The 21465-nt window shown below is 42.1% G+C and overlaps 1 protein-coding gene across 8 annotated transcripts in view; it reads left to right on the top strand.

The window, feature by feature from the left end:
* CEP126 (centrosomal protein 126) overlaps positions 1 to 8032 on the top strand; it is a 107585-nt gene extending 99553 nt beyond the window's left edge. For 6 of the 8 annotated variants that reach the window (XM_041772695.1, XM_041772699.1, XM_041772694.1 and 3 more), the window contains one exon: positions 7671 to 8032. In XM_041772695.1, the coding sequence (XP_041628629.1) occupies positions 7671 to 7733 (63 nt within the window). In that variant the 3' untranslated portion in view covers positions 7734 to 8032. The remainder of the gene's footprint in view (positions 1 to 7670) is intronic. The other 2 variants (XM_041772697.1, XM_041772693.1) reach the window with 2 other exon arrangements.
* The last annotated feature ends 13433 nt before the right edge of the window (positions 8033 to 21465 follow it).

Here is a 21465-nt window from a genome sequence, read left to right as displayed (position 1 = left end):
CACCTGCGCCCCGGGAGAGTGCGCCATACCCCGCGGGGGAGCTCTCTAAAAGACTGCAGCTCTCCACAGACACCTGGCAGGCCAGAAAGGGCTGGCAGGATATATTCAGGGTCCTAAATGTGAAGAACATGCAACCAAGACTACTTTATCCAGCAAGGCTCTCATTCAAAATGGAAGGAGAGAGAAAGAGCTTCCAAGACAGGCAGGAACTGAAAGAATATGTGACCTCCAAACCAGCTCTGCAAGAAATTTTAAGGGGGACTCTTAAAATTCCCCTTTAAGAAGTTCAGTGGAAGTTCCACAAAAACAAGGACTGAATAGATATCATGATGACACTAAACTCATATCTGTCAATAGTAACTCTGAACGTGAATGGGCTTAATGACCCCATCAAAAGGCGCAGGGTTTCAGACTGTATAAAAAAGCAGGACCCATCTATTTGCTGCCTACAAGAGACTCATTTTAGACAGAAGGACACCTACAACCTGAAAATAAAAAGTTGGAGAACCATTTACCATTCAAATGGTCCTCAAAAGAAAGCAGGGGTAGCCATCCTTATATCAGATAAACTAAAATTTACCCCGAAGACTGTAGTGAGAGATGAAGAGGGACACTATCTCATACTTAAAGGACCTATCCAAAACGAGGACTTAACAATCCTCAATATATATGCCCCGAATGTGGGAGCTGCCAAATATTTAAACCAATTAATAACCGAACTGAAGAAATACTTAGATAATAATACACTTATACTTGGTGACTTCAATCTAGCTCTTTCTACCCTCGATAGGTCTTCTAAGCACAACATCTCCAAAGAAACGAGAGCTTTAAATGATACCCTGGACCAGATGGATTTCACAGATATCTACAGAACGTTACATCGAAACTCAACTGAATACACATTCTTCTCGAGTGCACATGGAACTTTCTCCAGAATAGACCACATACTGGGTCACAAATCGGGTCTGAACCAATACCAAAAGATTGGGATCATCCCCTGCATATTCTCAGACCATAATGCCTTGAAATTAGAACTAAATCACAACAAGAAGTTTGGAAGAACCTCAAACACATGGAGGTTAAGGACCATCCTGCTAAAAGAGGAAAGGGTCAACCAGGAAATTAGGGAAGAATTAAAAGATTCATGGAAACTAATGAGAACAAAGATACAACTGTTCAAAATCTTTGGGATGCAGCAAAAGCAATCCTGAGGGGGAAATACATCGCAATACAAACATCCATTCAAAAACTGGAAAGAACTCAAATACAAAACCTAACCTTACACATAAAGGAGCTAGAGAAAAAACAGCAGATAGATCCTACACCCAGCAGAAGAGAGTTAATTAAAATTTGAGCAGAACTCAACGAAATTGAGACCAGAAGAACTGTGGAACAGATCAACAGAACCAGGAGTTGGTTCTTTGAAAGAATGAATAAGATAGATAAACCATTAGCCAACCTTATTAAAAAGAAGAGAGAGAAGACTCAAATTAATAAAATCATGAATGAGAAAGGAGAGATCACTACCAACACCAAGGAAATACAAACGATTTTAAAAACATATTATGAACAGCTGTACGCCAATAAATTAGGAAATCTAGAAGAAATGGACGCATCCCTGGAAAGCCACAAACTACCAAAACTGGAGCAGGAAGAAATAGAAAACCTGAACAGGCCAGTAACCAGGGAGGAAATTGAAGCAGTCATCAAAAACCTCCCGAGACACAAGAGTCCAGGGCCAGATGCCTTCCCAGGAGAATTCTATCAAACGTTTAAAGAAGAAACCATACCTATTCTACTAAAGCTGTTAGGAAAGATAGAAAAAGATGGAGTACTTCCAAATTCGTTCTAGGAGGCCAGCATCACCTTAATTCCAAAACCAGACAAAGACCCCACCAAAAAGGAGAATTACAGACAAATATCCCTGATGAACATGGATACAAAAATTCTCAACAAGATACTAACCAATACAGAATTAATATTGTGAAAATGTCAATGTAACCCAGGGCAATTTACACGTTTAATGCAATCCCTATCAAAATACCATGGACTTTCTTCAGAGAGAACAAATTATTTTAAGATTTGTGTGGAATCAGAAAAGACCCCGAATAGCCAGGGGAATTTTAAAAAAAAGAAACCATATCTGGGGGCATCACAATGCCAGATTTCAGGTTGTACTACAAAGCTGTGGTCATCAAGATAGTGTGGTACTGGCACAAAAACAGACACATAGATCAATGGAACAGAATAGAGAACCCAGAAATGTACCCTGAACTTGATGGTCAACTAATATTCGATAAAGGAAGAAAGACTATCCACTGGAAGAAAGACAGTCTCTTCAATAAATGGTGCTGGGAAAATTGGACATCCACATCCACATCCACCTTTAAATATACATGTTCTTAGCTAGATGCTACATGATGAGTGCTGCAGGAGGAGCTACTGTTCCAGGGGGTGCCATGAGGTGGCATGTGACTAAGATGTGACCGAGGCGTTCTTCAGTGTCTCGTGTGCCAGACCTGTAGGGTCCGCAGCTCCCAAGACACGTGGAGAAGTTGTAAGAAGACGCTTGGAAAGTTAGATATATAGACGTCTTTGGAGCCCGAACACTCCTGAACCGTACATCTGTCCTTAAAAACTTTATTTCATACCTGTGCCTCTAAGTCTCCTAACTCAAATGGATTTCTAGAACATCTGCGGTTTGCCTAGGAAAATGTTACCTTTGGGGTAGATCATCTGTGGTCCCGATGTCCACGAGTTAACCTTGTGTTTTCCTGCCTAATTTCTGCTTCTCACTGAGCTAATAAACACCCAGCACCTTTCAAAAAAAAAAAAATGATACCCTGGACCAGATGGATTTCACAGATATCTACAGAAGAATGAAACTAGACCACTCTCTTTCACCATACACAAAGATAAACTAAAAATGGATGAAAGATCTAAATGTGAGAGAAGATTCCATCAAAATCCTAGAGGAGAACACAGGCAACACCCTCTTTGAACTTGGCCACAGTAACTTCTTGCAAGATACATCCACGAAGGCAAAAGAAACAAAAGCAAAAATGAAGTATTGGGACTTCATCAAGATAAGAAGCTTTTGCACAGCAAAGGATACTGTCAACAAAACTAAAAGACAACCTACAGAATGGGAGAAGAAATTTGCAAATGACCTATCAGATAAAGGGCTAGTTTCCAAGATCTATAAAGAACTTCTTAAACTCAACACCAAAGAAACAAACAATCCAATCATGAAATGGGCAAAAGACATGAAGAGAAATCTCACAGAGGAAGACATGGACATGGCCAACATGCACATGAGAAAATGCTCCGCATCACTTGCCATCAGGGAAATACAAATCAAAACCACAATGAGATACTACCTCACACCACTGAGAATGGGGAAAATTAACAAGGCAGGAAACAACAAATGTTGGAGAGGATGCAGAGAAAAGGGAACCCTCTTACACTGTTGGTGGGAATGTGAACTGGTGCAGCCACTCTGGAAAACTGTGTGGAGGTTCCTCAAAGAATTAAGAATAGACCTGCCCTACAACCCTACAATTGCACTGCTGGGGATTTACCCCAAAGATTCAGATGCAGTGAAACACCGGGACACCTGCACCCCGATGTTTCTAGCAGCAATGTCCACAATAGCCAAACTGTGGAAGGAGCCTCGGTGTCCATCGAAAGATGAATGGATAAAGAAGATGTGGTTTATGTATACAATGGAATATTACTCAGCCATTAGAAACGACAAATACCCACCATTTGCTTCAACGTGGATGGAACTGGAGGGTATTATGCTGAGTGAAGTAAGTCAATTGGAGAAGGACAGTGTATGTTCTCATTCATTTGGGGAATATAAACAATCGTGAAAGGGAATATAAGGGAAGGGAGAAGAAATGGGTAGGAAATATAAGAAAGGGAGACAGAACATAAAGACTCCTAACTCTGGGAAACGAACTAGGGGTGGTGGAAGGGGAGGAGGGTGGGGGGTGGGGGTGCATGGGTGACGGGCACTGAGGGGGGCACTTGACGGGATGAGCACTGGGTGTTATTCTGTATGTTGGTAAATTGAACACCAATAAAAAATTAATTTATTAAAAAAAAGAAATATCTATTCAAGAATATTTGTTGGTTTGGGGTTGTTGCAGGTAAGCTTTTTATTAATGTTTTTTATTTTATTTTACATTTCCACCCCAGTGTTTTCACCCATACTAACTTATAAGAATTTTGTTTTTAAATGATAGTATGTGTCATATATGTGTAGCTTTATAATTTACATGCTATTATGTAGTTAATTCAGGGACTGAATTCTCATCAGAGCAACATTAATTATATAATAAATCTACCAGCTCCCCCAATACTGCAAACTCAAATGCCATTGCTTTAAGATTCAAGAATTTTTGTTTAATTCTCAAAAATCATGTATCTCTCTGGAAAATTCACAACCTGGGTGAAGTTTCTATATTAACCCACCACCCTACACCTCCACAGGTGTGTTTTTGTTACCATTTTTTGTGCCCCCCCCCCCATTCTGTAACCCTTTGTGGTTTTTTTTTCTCCCACAGAGTATGGTGGTGGTGATTTAGGTTTCTTCTCTAGGCAGAAAAGTGAACTGATATATTCATTCATGCTAAGTTATTTAGCATGAATTTTCAAAGATTTATCATTTAAAAAATCATTTAAAAGATTTAAAACCATTTAAATCATTTAAAAGCAATATCTGGAAAGAACTCTGGTGAATTTCTAAAAGCGGGATTTTAGTGGGATTTCGGAATACTTTTGAGCAGGAAAGTCTCTCAGCATCTCTCATGCCTCAGGCGTCAGCCAACTCAGCTTGGAGCAGGCGCTGTTCTGAGATTTCAGAGGACCAAAATCCAGCCTACCCTTCCTCCTCGTCCCTTCCCTGGTCCCTCCTATCCCTCTGCATCCTCTGAGACAGTCGCTCCTGTAGAGCACTGAGCACAGAGCTTGTGGTACAGTTCCCGAGAACCACAGCTCAGGTTCCGGCATCATTATTGCCTCTATTATAATCATCTTATCTGTTCACATTGTCTCAAAAAAAGGAAACGTTCCTCAAACTACTTGAGTGAAATCTATATGGGAAGCATAACTTTTCCTTGTAAATAATAGGAATCATTCTAACTTTGATTTGTAACAATTTGTAGTCCCACTTGACTCTCCTCTTACACTATGAATCTTCAGTTCCAGGCAAATTTAATGGGTTGTCCTCCAAGTCTGCAGTACTCTATTCTGCCCCCATGTTTTGCTCATACTTTGCTGATTTTCACAGCCAGTTCCGAACTGCACTAGTTATACTTCTGTTCTGCTTTCTTAATCCAACCTAAGTGCCAACTTAATGTCACTTCCCTCATGAAACCCTCCATAAGCAATCTGACTTATGATAACCACACTCTCCTCTGAATGCATTACTGTGTATCGCTGGTTTTGTACTTCTACTCCATAGGTATTTTCATTAGTTGTCTTTTTACATGGTTAATCTTCTTTGCAACTATATTCTTGAGGCTGTTCTTCCACTTACCTGTCCATCTCACAGAAACTAGCACACACTACTAAGTACTTGAAAATATTGCTTGAGACTTTATGACTTATTTATACATAGTCTTTGTGGGGGTTTTTTTGTTTTGTTTTGTTTAAGATTTTATGTATTTGACAGAGACAGCACAAGTAGGCAGAGCGGCAGGCAGAGGGAGAAGCAGACTCCCTACTGAGCAGGGAGCCTGATGAGGGACTCAATTCAAGGAGCCTGGAATCATGACCTGAGCCCAAGGCAGATGCTTAACTAACTGAGCCGCCCAGCTGCCCCATATACATGGTCTTTGAATACAAATTATCTGCCTTTTTCAGACTGCAATAAAATTAGGTGATTTATTTGAACTTGAAACTTTAAAAAAATAATCTGAAACAAGATTTTATGCTCCATAAAAAAAAAAAAACACTATTTCTGGAGTTCTTCCAAAGCCCTTTGGTGAATGTTAATATTTAATCAAATCAATACTTGTTAGAGGCAACTGAACATTGTTGAGCTATAATTAGAAAGAAGCAAGGAAGCCTGTTATGGAGTTCCTGCCATTGAGAAGTACTTTGCCCAATGGCTTCGCACACTCTTGTTTAATCTTCTAAGTGAGAGACATCAAAAAAAATTTTCACGTTTGAGAAATGTCCAGTGGAAGAGCTAGAATTGGCACTTTGCCTTGTTCCCCTCAAAATCTCTTCTACCTTTTATAATTCTTATTTAAATTTTTGACACCGTTGTCCTCCAGATTTCTCAGAAATCTGTGTCTTATCCAGGCTTCTATTCTCACATACCCACAGGCAATAAATCATCCTAATTATACTTAACAAATGCACCTCAAATCCACTCTTCATTCCTACCGGTAGTGTCATATTTTAAGAATGTGTCTCACCTAGATCCTTTCAACAGCCTCCATGTGGGCTCTCTCCAGGGCGTCTTTCACACCATCACCACCAGAATGATCTTTGCAAAACATGAATATGAACAGATCAGGCTCCAGCCTAAAACCTAACGTCAGCAGTTACCCATCACCTGAACGATGATGCATTCATGACCTTCCCACCGCACCTCCGCTCACATGCTACTGAGCTCAGGTCGGTCTCCCAGGAACTCCCTGTGTCCCTGCAGAGCCCTCCACTGCCCCCCAGGGCTTGCCTTCCTGCATGCTTCTCCCCTACTCCTTCTTTGAGGCTTGATTTCAGCGCCATCTAGAATTTAGAGTGTCCTCTTTTTGGCAACCAGAGCAGCCTGATTTTTTGTTTTCGCACAAGTTATACTGGTCCGTTTTTCTTCATTGAACAGGTATTGCCTGAGTTCTTTCCACATGTCAGCATTCTGTTAGGGCCAAACGAGAACGAGGAAAACACTTTCCTGCCTGCAAGCCTCTCGCACTCACAGAGACAACATGCAAACCTTGTACCCTAGGAGGGTTGCAGGCGGGTATCCTGAATATGTCTGCCATGATCATTCTAAAAACTATGAGTCTTAGAAAGGGAGACAGAACATAAAGACTCCTAACTCTGGGAAACGAACTAGGGGTGGTGGAAGGGGAGGTGGGCGGGGGGTGGGGGTGACGGGTGATGGGCACTGAGGTGGGCACTTGATGGGATGAGCACTGGGTGTTATTCTATATGTTGGCAAATTGAACACCAATAAAAAATAAATTTATAAAAAAATAATAAATAAAATAAAAATAAAAACTATGAATCTTAGAAGCAGAATTTTCATTGTGGAATATTTTATTTTTAAAAATAAATTTTAAGAATTTATTAATTTAATTAATTTTTAACAATTGCCCTCCCAGCAACTTACTTCTTTAACCCAATGTATGTTGTTAAACTACTCCTAGGGTGTTCTGTGAACTGCATTTCCCTGCATTGACCATTTACACAGAAGATTATGATAAAAAGCACCTCTTAAGCACATTTTACCAATAGAGCGAAGATCCTGAATTTTTATAATTAGTATGATGCCTTCCATGGCATGGTATTAATGTGAGACTGATGTATATGTAGTACTTGGGAATTTGAGTTGTGAGCTTGTGTTACTACAATCTGTCATCTGTGGAGAGATCCACGTGTTAAAGCCTATGACTACTGCAGTGAAATAATATTGTGCCATTCTGTTACAGAACAGCCAGCCAAGGGGCCACCCATCGCTAGGTGTTGGATCCAGAATGCAGAGAAAATACTGACAAAGTTTAACAGCGGGTATTACATGGAGTCGTGATTGTGGACAATCTCCTGTAAAATATAGCATAGGTTTCCGCATTTGTTATTGATTTAATATCTATAACCATAAGATAAAGGTAAATCATAACATGGTAATGGAGATAAATTGACTAGTTTACATTTATGCTATAAGGTTATGTATTTTATTGATAAATACATTTTCAGTGAATGGAAATGCTTCATTGTTTTTAATGAGCATGCCACTGAAAATAAATTCATTATATTTACAAATAAAACACAGGATATTTTGTTATTCAAATTATGTATTAGCTATAGTTGTAAAGCTTTGTTTTTCTGAAATTCCTAATAAATTCTATTAAATTTTGGTACAGTGGTGTAAAAAGTTTATGGTTAATCAATATCCTGCATAAATAGTAAAGCTATTTGTCTAAGACTTCAAAGGATCTCTGTACTTTGGAGGTGTTGCCAAGAGGTTTTAACTAAGAAAACCAAGAGAAACTCTTTGTGTGGTTCTAGATGTTTTTTCATAGAATCATCATGATCTCCTGTATCTTTTTATCTTCCCTCACCCGTCTCCAATTCAGACTCTCATCTGGACTACTTCAAGTTGAATTTCTCACCTCTCCCACTAGGAAAGCTGGCAGAGTGGCATTTCTAAAGTGTGGAATGGCCAGAGTAAAAATCAATGATACCGGTCCCATCTTAGGGGTGCCTGGGGGGCTCAGTCGGTGGAGCGTCTGACCTGTGGTCTCAGCTCAGGTATTGATCTCAGGGTCATGAGTTCAGGTCCCACAATGGGTTCCTATCTTAAACCTTGTCAGCCCTTTTCTTTTGGCCACTGGAGGGAGCGTACTTATCCCTAGTGCTCCATGCTGACGCCACCTTTCCCCAGTGCTCACTAATGCCCAGGCAGCAGACCCTTGCAGGCCCCCAGCCAGGGGTCCTGTGTGTCTCTGCCCCAGCACACACTGTTGACCTAGCTCCGAATGTCTTCCTTCTCTCTCCACTGGCACCTGCCTGAATCATGTTCACTCATTCTCTTAAATTCTGCTCATGTTGAACTTTCTCCAATTTTTCCTAATAATCCTCTACCAAGTTGGGATACATTTTGTCCTTGACATTCTGAACTGTAATTATTTGTGTATCTCTCTTCTAGATAAATTGCTCCTGGCAGAGAGAGGATGTCATTCATGTCTGTGCCCTTGGGAATTAACGTAGGGGATATAGTGAGAGATCACAATATAGTGAGAGAATGAAGGGAAAATAGTTCTTTAGTTTATCAAGCTCTGCTACCTGCTAGGTGCTGCTCCATGTATTAGGGATACAGTACAAAGCTAAAGTAATTATTTTTTTCTATCATAGAACTGACATTATAGTAGGGAATACTGAGTTAAACATAAGATGCCACTGGAGGGATATAATGCATGCTGAATGAAAACCAGAGCATGTCAAAGGGGCTGAGTACTGGGGTGCCACTTTAGACAAAAGGGGTGGCCAGAGAAAGTCTCTGAGAAGGTGATATTTGTGCAAATATGCAATTGAAGTGAAGGGAAGGAAGCCAACCATGGCCACAGAGGGAAAACATCAGCCAAAGAGCAGGAGGTGGTGATTCTCCTAGACTATTTCAGAGCGGTGCTCAGGGACAGGGCCTCACAAACACTAATGCATCTTTGGTCACCTGTAGACAGTGGTAAAACGCATCTCCTAGTCTGATAGGTCTATGGTGGGAGCACGACAATAGCGCTGCTGCCCCAGGCCAGAGCATAACCTGGCTGCATGTTTAAATCACTCTGATGCCTGGTTTTCTCCAAAGTGAAATTTGGGCATTTAGATTTTGTAAATCTCCCCAAAAGAATTGTAATGAGCCACCAAGGTTCAGAAACAGTGGTTTAGAAGCCACAGTGAGAAACAAGTAATGGGACTGGGGCATGCAAAGGTTGCTGGCCCCATGAGCACCACCAGCAAACCGTCTGGGCACCATCCCCAGCCATGAACTCAATATATACGGGTGGCTGTCCTGCCCTGGACACTGTGCTTCTGGCCCCTTGTCCCTAGCTGCTCCAGGTTATTTCCCTCCTGGGGCTAGAGGGCTGCACTAGAAGAGATCCGTGGCGCTCACAGCACCAGCATGCCTGATGCTGCTACTCAGCTGCCCTTCTTGTTTCAGTTGTTAAATGTTCAGTGCTGATCCCCTGCCACGTGTGGGCTGCATTCTCACACTGCCTCCTGATGGGGGACATAGCCCTGTGCCATCGGAGGGACTGGCTTCTTTCCACCTTTCCAGGTTAGAACCCACAAATCGGGGGAGGGGGCAAGATAGAGGAAGAGTAGGGTCCCCAAGTCACCTATCCCCACCAAATTACCTAGATAATTTTCAAATCATCCTGAAAACCTACGAATTCGGTCTGAGATTTAAAGAGAGAACAGGGATCCCTGGGTGGCGCAGCGGTTCGGCACCTGCCTTTGGCCCGGGGCGCAATCCTGGAGACCCGGGATCGAGTCCCACGTGGGGCTCCCGGTGCATGGAGCCTGCTTCTCCCTCTGCCTGTGTCTCTGCCTCTCTCTCTCTCTCTCTGTGACTATCATAAATAAATAATAATAATAATTTAAAGAGAGAACAGCTGGAATGCTACAGTGAGAAGAGTTCGCGCTTCTATCAAGGTAGGAAGACGGAAAAAAATAAAATAAAAAAGTATCCAAGGGGGAGGGGCCCCACAAGGAGCGGGCTAAGGCGAGTGTCCCCAGGACTGGAAAGCCCCATCCTGGAGAAGCACGAACTTCACCAATCTTCCCCGACGGAAAGGCGCTCGCACGGAGTTGGAACAGGAGCCCAGGAGGGGCGGATGCCCTCAGGCTCCCAGGGGCACTAACAGAGGACCTGCGCCCTGGGGAGAGCGCACCACACCCGGCGGCCGCGCTCCCTAAAGGGCCCGGGAGCAGCTCCGGCAGCGGCTCCATGCAGAGGGGGCTGCGCGATTCCAGATTCCAGCGGCACAGGCCCCGGAGCCCAGGGCGCCGGGGACACAACCCAGGATCCAGCGCTCCCCCGGGACAGGCAGAGCCCGGGAGGACACAGGGCAGTGAGGACACTCCTGCCACGGGGCAGCCCCGAGCTGTGCAGATCAGCGGCCCCCGCCCCCGGAGCATCCAGGCCCCTGCGGACTGGGGGCTGCAGTAGTTACTGCGGGAGCTGACTCTAGGGCTGGAGAGCTGGCCTCTGCCAGGGTGTTGTTCCTCCTGGGGCCTCACAGGATAAATAACCCCTGCTGTACCTCACAGTGGCCTCCCAGGATAAACAACTCCCACTGAGCCCTGCACCAGGCAGAGGGCCGAGCAGCTCCCCCAGGTGCACACACCTGAGAATCAGCACAGCAGACCCCTCCCCCAGAAGACCAGCTAGACAGACAGGGGAAATCAAGTTTTTGACCAAGCAACACTGGAAAGTTTCAGGGGAAGTCGAGGGATTTACAGTATATAGAGTCAAGGATACTCCCCCTTGTTTTTTGTTTCCTGTTTGCTCCCCCCCTTCTTTTCTTTTTTCCTCTTCTTCCTTTTTTTTCTTTTTCCTCTTCTCTCTTTTCTCCTTTTTTCAGTACAACTTGTTTTTGACCACTCTGCTTTGAGCAAAATGACTACAAGGAAAAACTCACCTCAAAAGAAAGAATCAGAAACAGTCCTCTCTCCCACAGAGTTACAAAATTTGGATTACAATTCAATGTCAGAAAGCCAATTCAGAAGCACAATTATAAAGCTACTGGTGGCTCTAGAAAAAAGCATAAAGGACTCAGGAGACCTCATGACTGCAGAATTCAGATCTAATCAGGCAGAAATTAAAAATCAATTAAATGAGATGCAATCCAAACTGGAGGTCCTAACAACCAGGGATAACAAGGTAGAAGAACAAGTGAGTGACATAGAAGACAAGTTGATGGCAAGGAAGGAAACTGAGGAAAAAAGAGAAAAACAAAAGATCCTGAGGATAGGTTAAGGGAAATAAATGACAGCCTCAGAAGGAAAAATATACGTTTAATTGGGGTTCCCAAGGGTGCCAAAAGGGACAGAGGTCCAGAATACGTATTTGAAGAAATCATTGCTGAGAACTTTCCTTCTCTGGGAAGGGAAACAGGCATTCATATCCAGGAAATAGAGAGATCCCCCCCTAAAATCAATAAAAACAGCTCAACACCTTGACATTTGATAGTGAAGCTTGCAAATTCCAAAGATAAAGAGAAGATCTTTGAAGCAGCAAAAGACAAGAAATCTCTAACTTTTATGGGGAGAAACATTAGATTAACAGCAGACCTCTCCACGGAGACCTGGCAGGCCAGAAAGGGCGGGCAGGATATATTCAGGATCCTAAATGAGAAGAAACTGCAGCCAAGAATACTTTATCCAGCAAGGATCTCATTCAGAATAGAAGGAAAGATAAAGAGCTTCCAAGATAGGCAGAAACTTAAAGAATATGTGACCACCAAGCTGGCTCTGCAAGAAATATTAAGGGGGATTCTATAATAGAAAGAGGAAGTCCAAGGGAACAATCCACAAGACAGGGACTGAATAGGTATCATGATGACACTAAATTCATATCTTTCAATAGTAACTCTGAACATGAATGGGCTTAATGACCCCATCAAAAGGCGCAGGGTGTCAGACTGGATAAAAAAGCAGGACCCATCTATTTGCTGTCTACAAGAGACTCATTTTAGACAGAAGGACACCTACAACCTGAAAATAAAAGGTTGGAGAACCATTTACCATTCAAATGGCCCTCAGAAGAAAGCAGAGGTAGTCATCCTTATATCAGATAAATTAAAGTTTATCCCAAAGACTGTGGTAAGAGATGAAGAGGGACAGTATATCATACTTAAAGGATCTATCCAACAAGAAGACTTAACAAATCATCAATATTTATGCCCCAAATATGGGAGCTGCCAAGTATATCAATCAATTAATAACCAAAGTTAAGATATACTTAGATAATAATACACTTATACTTGGTGACTTGAATATAGCGCTTTCTACAATCAACAGGTCTTCTAAGCACAACATCTCCAAAGAAACAAAAGCTTTAAATGATACACTGGACTACATGGATCTCACAGATATCTACAGAACTTTACATCCAAACGCAACTGAATACACATTCTTCTCAAGTGCACATGGAACTTTCTCCAGAATAGACCACATACTGGGTCACAAATCGGGTCTGAACCGATACCAAAAGATTGGGATAGTCCCCTGTATATTCTCAGACCATAATGCCTTGAAATTAGAACTTAATCACAACAAGAAGTTTGGAAGGACCACAAACATGTGGAGGTTAAGGACCATCCTGCTAAAAGATGAAAATGTCAACCAGGAAATTAGGGAAGAATTAAAAAGATTCATGGAAACTAATGAGAATGAAGATACAACTGTTCAAAATCTTTGGGATGCAGCAAAAGCAGTCCTGAGGGGGAAATACATCGCAATACAAGCATCCATTCAAAAACTGGAAAGATCTCAAATTCAAAAGCTCACCTTACACATAAAGGAACTAGAGAAAAAGCAACAAATAGACCCCACCCCCAGCAGAAGAAGACAATTAATTAAAATTCGAGCAGAACTCAATGATATCAAGACCAAAAGAACTGTGGAACAGATCAACAGAACCAGGAGTTGGTTCTTTGAAAGAATTAATAAGATAGATAAACCATTAGCCAACCTTATTAAAAAGAAGAGAGAGAAGACTCAAAATAATAAAATCATGAATGAGAAAGGAGAGATCACTACCAACACCAAGGAAATACAAATGATTTTAAAAACATATTATGAACAGCTGTATGCCAATAAATTAGGAAATCTAGAAGAAATGGACGCATCCCTGGAAAGCCACAAACTACCAAAACTGGAGCAGGAAGAAATAGAAAACCTGAACAGGCAAATAACCAGGGAGGAAATTGAAGCAGTCATCAAAAACCTCCCAAGACACAAGAGTCCAGGGCCAGATGGCTTCCCAGGGGAATTCTATCAAACGTTTAAAGAAGAAATCATACCTATTCTACTAAAGCTGTTTGGAAAGATAGAAAGAGATGGAGTACTTCCAAATTCGTTCTATGAGGCCAGCATCACCTTAATTCCGAAACCAGACAAAGACCCCACCAAAAAGGAGAATTACAGACCAATATCCCTGATGAACATGGATGCAAAAATTCTCAACAAGATACTAGCCAATAGGATCCAACAACACATTAAGAAAATTATTCACCATGACCAAGTAGGATTTATCCCTGGGACACAAGGCTGGTTCAACACTCGTAAAACCATCAATGTGATTCATCATATCAGCAAGAGAAAAACCAAGAACCATATGATCCTCTCATTAGATGCAGAGAAAGCATTTGACAAAATACAGCATCCATTCCTGATCAAAACCCTTCAGAGTGTTGGGATAGAGGGAACTTTCCTCGACATCTTAAAAGCCATTTACGAAAAGCCCACAGCAAATATCATTCTCAATGGGGAAGCACTGGGAGCCTTTCCCCTAAGATCAGGAACAAGACAGGGATGTCCACTCTCACCACTGCTGTTCAACATAGTTCTGGAAGTCCTCGCCTCAGCAATCAGACAACAAAAAGACATTAAAGGCATTCAAATTGGCAAAGAAGAAGTCAAACTCTCCCTCTTCACCGATGACATGATACTCTACATAGAAAACCCAAAAGCCTCCACCCCAAGATTGCTAGAACTCATACAGCAATTTGGTAGCGTGGCAGGATACAAAATCAATGCCCAGAAATCAGTGGCATTTCTCTACACTAACAATGAGACTGAAGAAAGAGAAATTAAGGAGTCCATCCCATTTACAATTGCACCCAAAAGCATAAGATACCTAGGAATAAACCTAACCAAAGAGGTAAAAGATCTATACCCTAAAAACTGTAGAACACTTCTGAAAGAAATTGAGGAAGACACAAAGAGATGGGAAAATATTCCATGCTCATGGATTGGCAGAATTAATATTGTAAAAATGTCAATGTTACCCAGGGCAATTTACACGTTTAATGCAATCCCTATCAAAATACCATGGACTTTCTTCAGAGAGTTAGAACAAATTATTTTAAGATTTGTGTGGAATCAGAAAAGACCCCGAATAGCCAGGGGAATTTTAAAAAAGAAAACCATAGCTGGGGGCATCACAATGCCAGATTTCAGGTTGTACTACAAAGCTGTGGTCATCAAGACAGTGTGGTACTGGCACAAAAACAGACACATAGATCAGTGGAACAGAATAGAGAACCCAGAAGTGGACCCTGAAATGTACGGTCATCTAATATTCGATAAAGGAGGAAAGACTATCCACTGGAAGAAAGACAGTCTCTTCAATAAATGGTGCTGGGAAAATTGGACATCCACATGCAGAAGAATGAAACTGGACCACTCTCTTGCACCATACACAAAGATAAACTCAAAATGGATGAGAGATCTAAATGTGAGACAAGAGTCCATCAAAACCATAGAAGAGAACACAGGCAACACCCTCTTTGAACTTGGCCACAGTAACTTCTTGCAAGATACATCCACGAAGGCAAAAGAAACAAAAGCAAAAATGAACTATTGGGACTTCATCAAGATAAGAAGCTTTTGCACAGCAAAGGATACAGTCAACAAAACTAAAAGACAACCTACAGAATGGGAGAAGATATTTGCAAATGACGTATCAGATAAAGGGCTAGTTTCCAAAATCTATAAAGAACTTCTTAAACTCAACACCAAAGAAACAAACAATCCAATCATGAAATGGGCAAAAGACATGAAGAGAAATCTCACAGAGGAAGACATGGACATGGCCAACATGCACATGAGAAAATGCTCTGCATCACTTGCCATCAGGGAAATACAAATCCAAACCACAATGAGATACCACCTCACACCACTGAGAATGGGGAAAATTAACAAGGCAGGAAACCACAAATGTTGGAGAGGATGCGGAGAAAAGGGAACCCTCTTACACTGTTGGTGGGAATGTGAACTGGTGCAGCCACTCTGGAAAACTGTGTGGAGGTTCCTCAAAGAGTTAAAAATAGACCTGCCCTACGACCCAGCAATTGCACTGTTGGGGATTTACCCCAAAGATTCAGATGCAATGAAACGCCGGGACACCTGCACCCCGATGTTTCTAGCAGCAATGACCACAATAGCCAAACTGTGGAAGGAGCCTCGGTGTCCATCGAAAGATGAATGGATAAAGAAGATGTGGTCTATGTATACAATGGAATATTCCTCAGCAATTAGAAACGACAAATACCCACCATTTGCTTCAACGTGGATAGAACTGGAGGGTATTATGCTGAGTGAAGTAAGTCAATCGGAGAAGGACAAACAGTGTATGTTCTCATTCATTTGGGGAATATGAATAATAGTGAAAAGGAAGGAATAATATAAAGGAAGGGAAAAGAAATTTTGGGAAATATCAGGAAGGGAGACAGAACATAAAGACTCCTAACTCGGGGAAACGAACTAGGGGTGGTGGAAGGGGAGGAGGGCGGGTGTTGGAGGGGAATGGGTGATGGGCACTGAGGGGGGCACTTGACGGGATGAGCACTGGGTGTTTTTCTGTATGTTGGTAAATTGAACACCAATAAAAATTAATTAAAAAAAAAAGAATAAGGTACTTGGGGTTTTTTGTTCTTTTGTTTTGTTTTTCATTGTTTTTATTGAAGTTCAGTTTGTCACTATATAGTATAAGACCCAGTGCTCATCCCGTCAAGTGCCCTCCTCAGTGCTTGTCACCCAGTCACCCCAACCCTCTGCCTACCTCCCCTTCCACAACCCTTTCCTTTTTAAATATGCCTACTAGAAAACTTAAAATCACATAGGTAGTTTGCATTATATTTCTACTGAACAACTCAATCTATACCACCCCGTCTTTCAATTATATAATATTCTGTGCTAATTATATAATAACTTCAGCTAGTTTATTTTCCTTATGTCTACAGCATGCTTCTTTGGAGCAGGTGCCTACAATCTATACAGAACCTGGAAAAGTTTAATATGAATACAAATAAATATGTTTGATTTATTGTAAAAAAAAAATAAAATAAAAAATAAAACCAATTAAAAGATTTTTTAAAAGTACAGATGCAAATGCATTAGTTTATAACTATGCTCTCAAATCTAAATTTTTACTGAAATTATAAAATGGACATTTCCAAAGTGGGAATTTTACCTTCTTGAGTAGAAACGTATCAGTATGAAAGTAACAAGAGGATTGAGGTAAATGGTTGTGGGAGAATTAAGGCAGGATTCACCGAATATGTCATTTTTTTGACATGCTAGCTCAGGGTATAGCTGCAGGGTTTGGGCAGGTGTATGCACGCTTCTCCCTCTGTGTTTCCAGGAGGGAGGGAGAGATGAGAGACAGTTACAGCCAAACATATCTGAGAGGAATGTACTTCCTCTAGTGCTGGATGCACACCATTTGTCAGAACCATTCCCAGGAAAGCAAGCAAGCAACAGAATGCCTGAGTATGTGTCCCAACCTGAGGTGGGAGAGCAGCGAGGTCTAGCAGAGCTCTGAGGAGACCCAGGCCTGTGTGCAACTGCTGGAGGAGGAGACCCAAGTCTGCGTGCACGTGCTTGAGCACAAGTCCTCCCCATGGCATATCCAGGGGCAGCAGGGTCAGGGCTCCATGGACGTGAAGCTCTGGAGGCCCCTGGGCTGAGCATCCTGTGTGGAGTGGTTTTACTCACTGCACCAGGACTTCGGGATACATCTCATCAAAATGAAAACATAACCCCTTTTACTGCCACGGTAGGGAAAGATCCATTATGTACTGACCACTCGAAAGAAAACAAAAAGCCTATGTGCCAGGAAAAATGACTTTATCTGACAATAAAGATCCTCACCCTGTAATAATGGCTAACGTTTTTGAAAGCTTCTGTCAAGATGTTGTCCATGCTGTGTATATGCAGGATCTCCTCGACTGCCAGCGACCAAGAGGCCAAGCACTGTGTGGGGACCATGCTACAGACAGAGGCCCAAGGTCACAGAGACAGGACAGGGCAAGGTGAGACCAAAGTCGGCCTGACCTGTGCAGGTGTGCAGCTGGCTCTCAGCACAGCAGAAGCCTCCGGGTGACGTAGAGTACGGGCCTATCCACAGGATCAAACACTTTTACAAAGTTAAGTTGTTTGGATGGAGAATTGTTTAATTAGCTGCATGAGTACTCAGGGTGGGTTGACACTGGAGTCTGATTCCTGCAGTTGTTGTAGGTCACACTTGGAATATTCCAGGCACCTGTGTCGTCTTTCACCCTAAAGGCACCAGGTGGTTACCTGCTAACCAGATGGCAAATAAAACTCCTTTACCTCTTTGGTGCAGGTGAGAAAGGAAGGGCAGGAATGATCCAGTCTTGGGTTCCTATCATCCCCCAGGGGCTCACCGGGGAAATATGAGGGAGATCTGCATTATCCCCTGAGATCCCCTCTCCTTATCTGGCAGAGCGTCTCTGTCCCTAGGCATTGGCCAGCCAAGCAGTCTGTGTGCATTTTGCTTTGCAGGCTTGGAGGGACTGCAGGAAATGATGGCATCCCAGCACCTTGAGCCCTGGTACCTGCTCGTGTGCTAAGGATGTATTAGAAGCATTGGCCTGGGCAGGCACCTGCAGGGCTGTGGGGACACTGAGTGCCTTCCAGAGCTCAGTGTCTGCAGAAAGGACTACGCCCTCAGCGGTGCTGGGACTGACTTGGCTGCAGAGGAGCACAGTGGGGAAACAGCACAGCTGTTTTCTCAGCTCTGCTGGGAAAATCAGAACACAGGCTCACCAGGCAGGGAGAAGTGCGCGAAGCACGGTCAGGGACCTCAGGGATCTCAGCAGGCCTGAGGAGGCAGAAACCCAGGCCAGAGCTCTCCAGGGGCCTCCTGCACCCAGTCAGCCGCTGGAAGTCCCTGCCTGCCATAATCAGTTGTGAAACTGGGTCAGTTAGTATTAGACTGGTTTGTCCCCAATTTTTTTTTAAATAATGTGATATACTGCCCTCCAGCGGCTACAAAACAATGGACTTTGTATCACAAGCGACACCAGCAACTTTTACTCTTTAAAAAGACGGGTTTAGACACATGAAAAGATGCTCCACATCACTCATCATCAGGGAAGCACAAATCAAAACCACAATGAGATCCCACCTCACACCTGTCAGAATGGCTAAAATTAACAAGGCAGGAAACAACAAATGTCGGAGAGGATGTGGAGAAAAGGGAACCCTCTTACACTGTTGGTGGGAATGTGAACTGGTGCAGCCACTCTGGAAAACTGTGTGGAGGTTCCTCAGAAAGTTAAAAATAGACCTGGCCTACGACCCAGCAATTGCACTGCTGGGGATTTACCCCAAGGGATACAAGCATAGTGATTTGAAGAGACAACTATACCGCCTGTGTTTGTAGCAGCAATGTCCACAGTAGCCAAACGGTGGATTCAGCCCAGATGTCCATGAACAGATGAATGGATAAAGAAGATGTGGTATGTATACAATGGAATATTACTCAGCCATCAGAAAGGATGAAATCTTACCATTTGCAATGACCTGAATGGCTCTAAAGAGTATTGTGCTAAATGAAATAAGTCAGAGAAAGACAAACACCATATGGTCTCACTCATATGTGGAATTTAAGGAAAAAACAAAGAAAAAAAGACAAAAAAAAAGACTCTGAACTACAGAGAACACACTGCTGGTCACCAGAGGCGGGAGGAGGTGTGGGGAACAGATGATGGAGATGAGGGAGTGCACCTGTCCTGACGAGCACCCGGTGAGGTAGGGAATTGCTGAGTCATCACTCATCATCAGGGATGAGCAGAACCACTGTATGTACACCTGAAACTAATATTACAGTGTATGTTAACTCACTGGAATTAAAGTAAAAAACTTTTTAAAAAGCCAATGCTGGTTGTTTTCATGTCTTATGAAATACTGTACATAACACCTCGGTGAACATGGGGTGCAAGTGTCTTCCAGAGAGCAGTTTCGTTTACTTCAGATTAAATTCCCAGAAGTGGAATTGCTGGATCACCATGGTAGTTCTATTTTTAATTTTGAGGGGGAATTTGAAAGTTGCTTGGGTGTTAACTTATTGTAGTAATCATTTTGCAGTACAGATGTATATCACATCATTATGTCATACACCTAAAACCAACACAGTATTATATTCTAATTATATCTCAATTTTTTTAAATGCTGATTATAGCCAATAAGATATATTCACTCGCTAATAGCTTGCCACCCAGTCTGAAAATCAGTGGTCTCTGACAACATGTTTCATTTTAATATATCATTATAGAGTATGGTTCATGACATATGGTTCATTCACTCTGAAAGTAGAAATGTTGTAACTTTGTCTCAAATAGTAAGTTTAGGTAAGTGTAAAATACAAATATAATTCCTCATACACTAATACTAATAATTAAACCAAGTAAATATATTTTCTAATTTATATGCATTTCAAATGTATTATCCACACAGTCTCTCCTGCAAACCTCTCTACTTTTATTCTTCTGAGTTATAGAGTGAATTTCATCATTTAAGGATAGCAAGATGTACATTGTAATAAAGCTTATGGTTGTAATAGGAAATTTTAATAAAACACTCTACATGACAATAGGGAAATTGTTAAATTGCATATACTCACATGATGACCATTATGCAATCATTAAAATCATGTTTTTAAAGAATACTTAATGAACCAGTGAAATAGCAATGATGAAGTGGAAAGAGAAGGTATGGAGTCCACAATCAGTATCTGAACTATGGGAGCAAACACAGAGAAAGCCAGGAAATTCATGCAACAAGGCACTGGCCAAAATGGTAGCAGGACTTTGGGGGATCTTTACTTTATCTTAACAAGTTTTTATATATTTTTCACAGCATGTATTTTGTGCATTTATTACGTTTTTTTTTAATCAGATAAGGTCCAAAATATTAAAAGCATATGAGATTGTCCCCTTTGGTAAAAGTACACAACAGAGGAGCACACCCCCCACCAAGACTCCACAGGTTTGCCATGAGGCCAGGACGTAGCACCCTGCAGAGCAGAAGCTCTGCCAGCCACAGAGGCAGCTTCCTGGAAGAGACTCCTGTACCTTCAGAATAGGAAGATGAGTGACTGCGCTTCCTTCAACCATAATTCCTACTAAACTCTATCAGGGCATGTACTGAAGGAAGGCAGACCAGATAAGCAAAACTACAACACTAGAGGGTGGCTTTGTAGGTCCTAACTTTGGATTATGACCAAAAAAAATATGAAACATCTAAAATAGTTTTAAGTCTCCATTTGTCATATTTTATGCTCATTTTTTTGCTTATAAAAGGTCATCAAAATGTCATTTTTCCTAGAGATTATCGTAATGTTCAGATAAGTCTACGTAGTAAACTTTCAATAAGTTTGTGGCTAGTACAGCTGACACACAGTGCCACCGTAGCTCCTGGTGGAAACACGGTGCCTGGACAGGTATGTGTGCCATGTTGTGCCAGGCACTGTGCAGCTGCCACCATCCCCATGCAACCCTGTCACACCACTGCCAGTAATTTCCGGGAAATTCTAACGCACGAAAGAAACTTACATGTCGTCTGGTCCAGACTTCTCCTACCAGGGATGAAATCCAAGAGTTTCTTCAATGACCTTGTGAAAGCACTGACATCTGTGATTCCAGTGTTCATGAGAAACCAGTATTTTGCCTTTTTGGTTTCTAAATTCCAGCA

This window comes from Vulpes lagopus, chromosome 10, assembly GCF_018345385.1.
Source record: "Vulpes lagopus strain Blue_001 chromosome 10, ASM1834538v1, whole genome shotgun sequence".
Classification (NCBI taxonomy): Eukaryota; Metazoa; Chordata; class Mammalia; order Carnivora; family Canidae; genus Vulpes; species Vulpes lagopus.
This window is presented reverse-complemented; position numbering and strand designations above follow the sequence as displayed.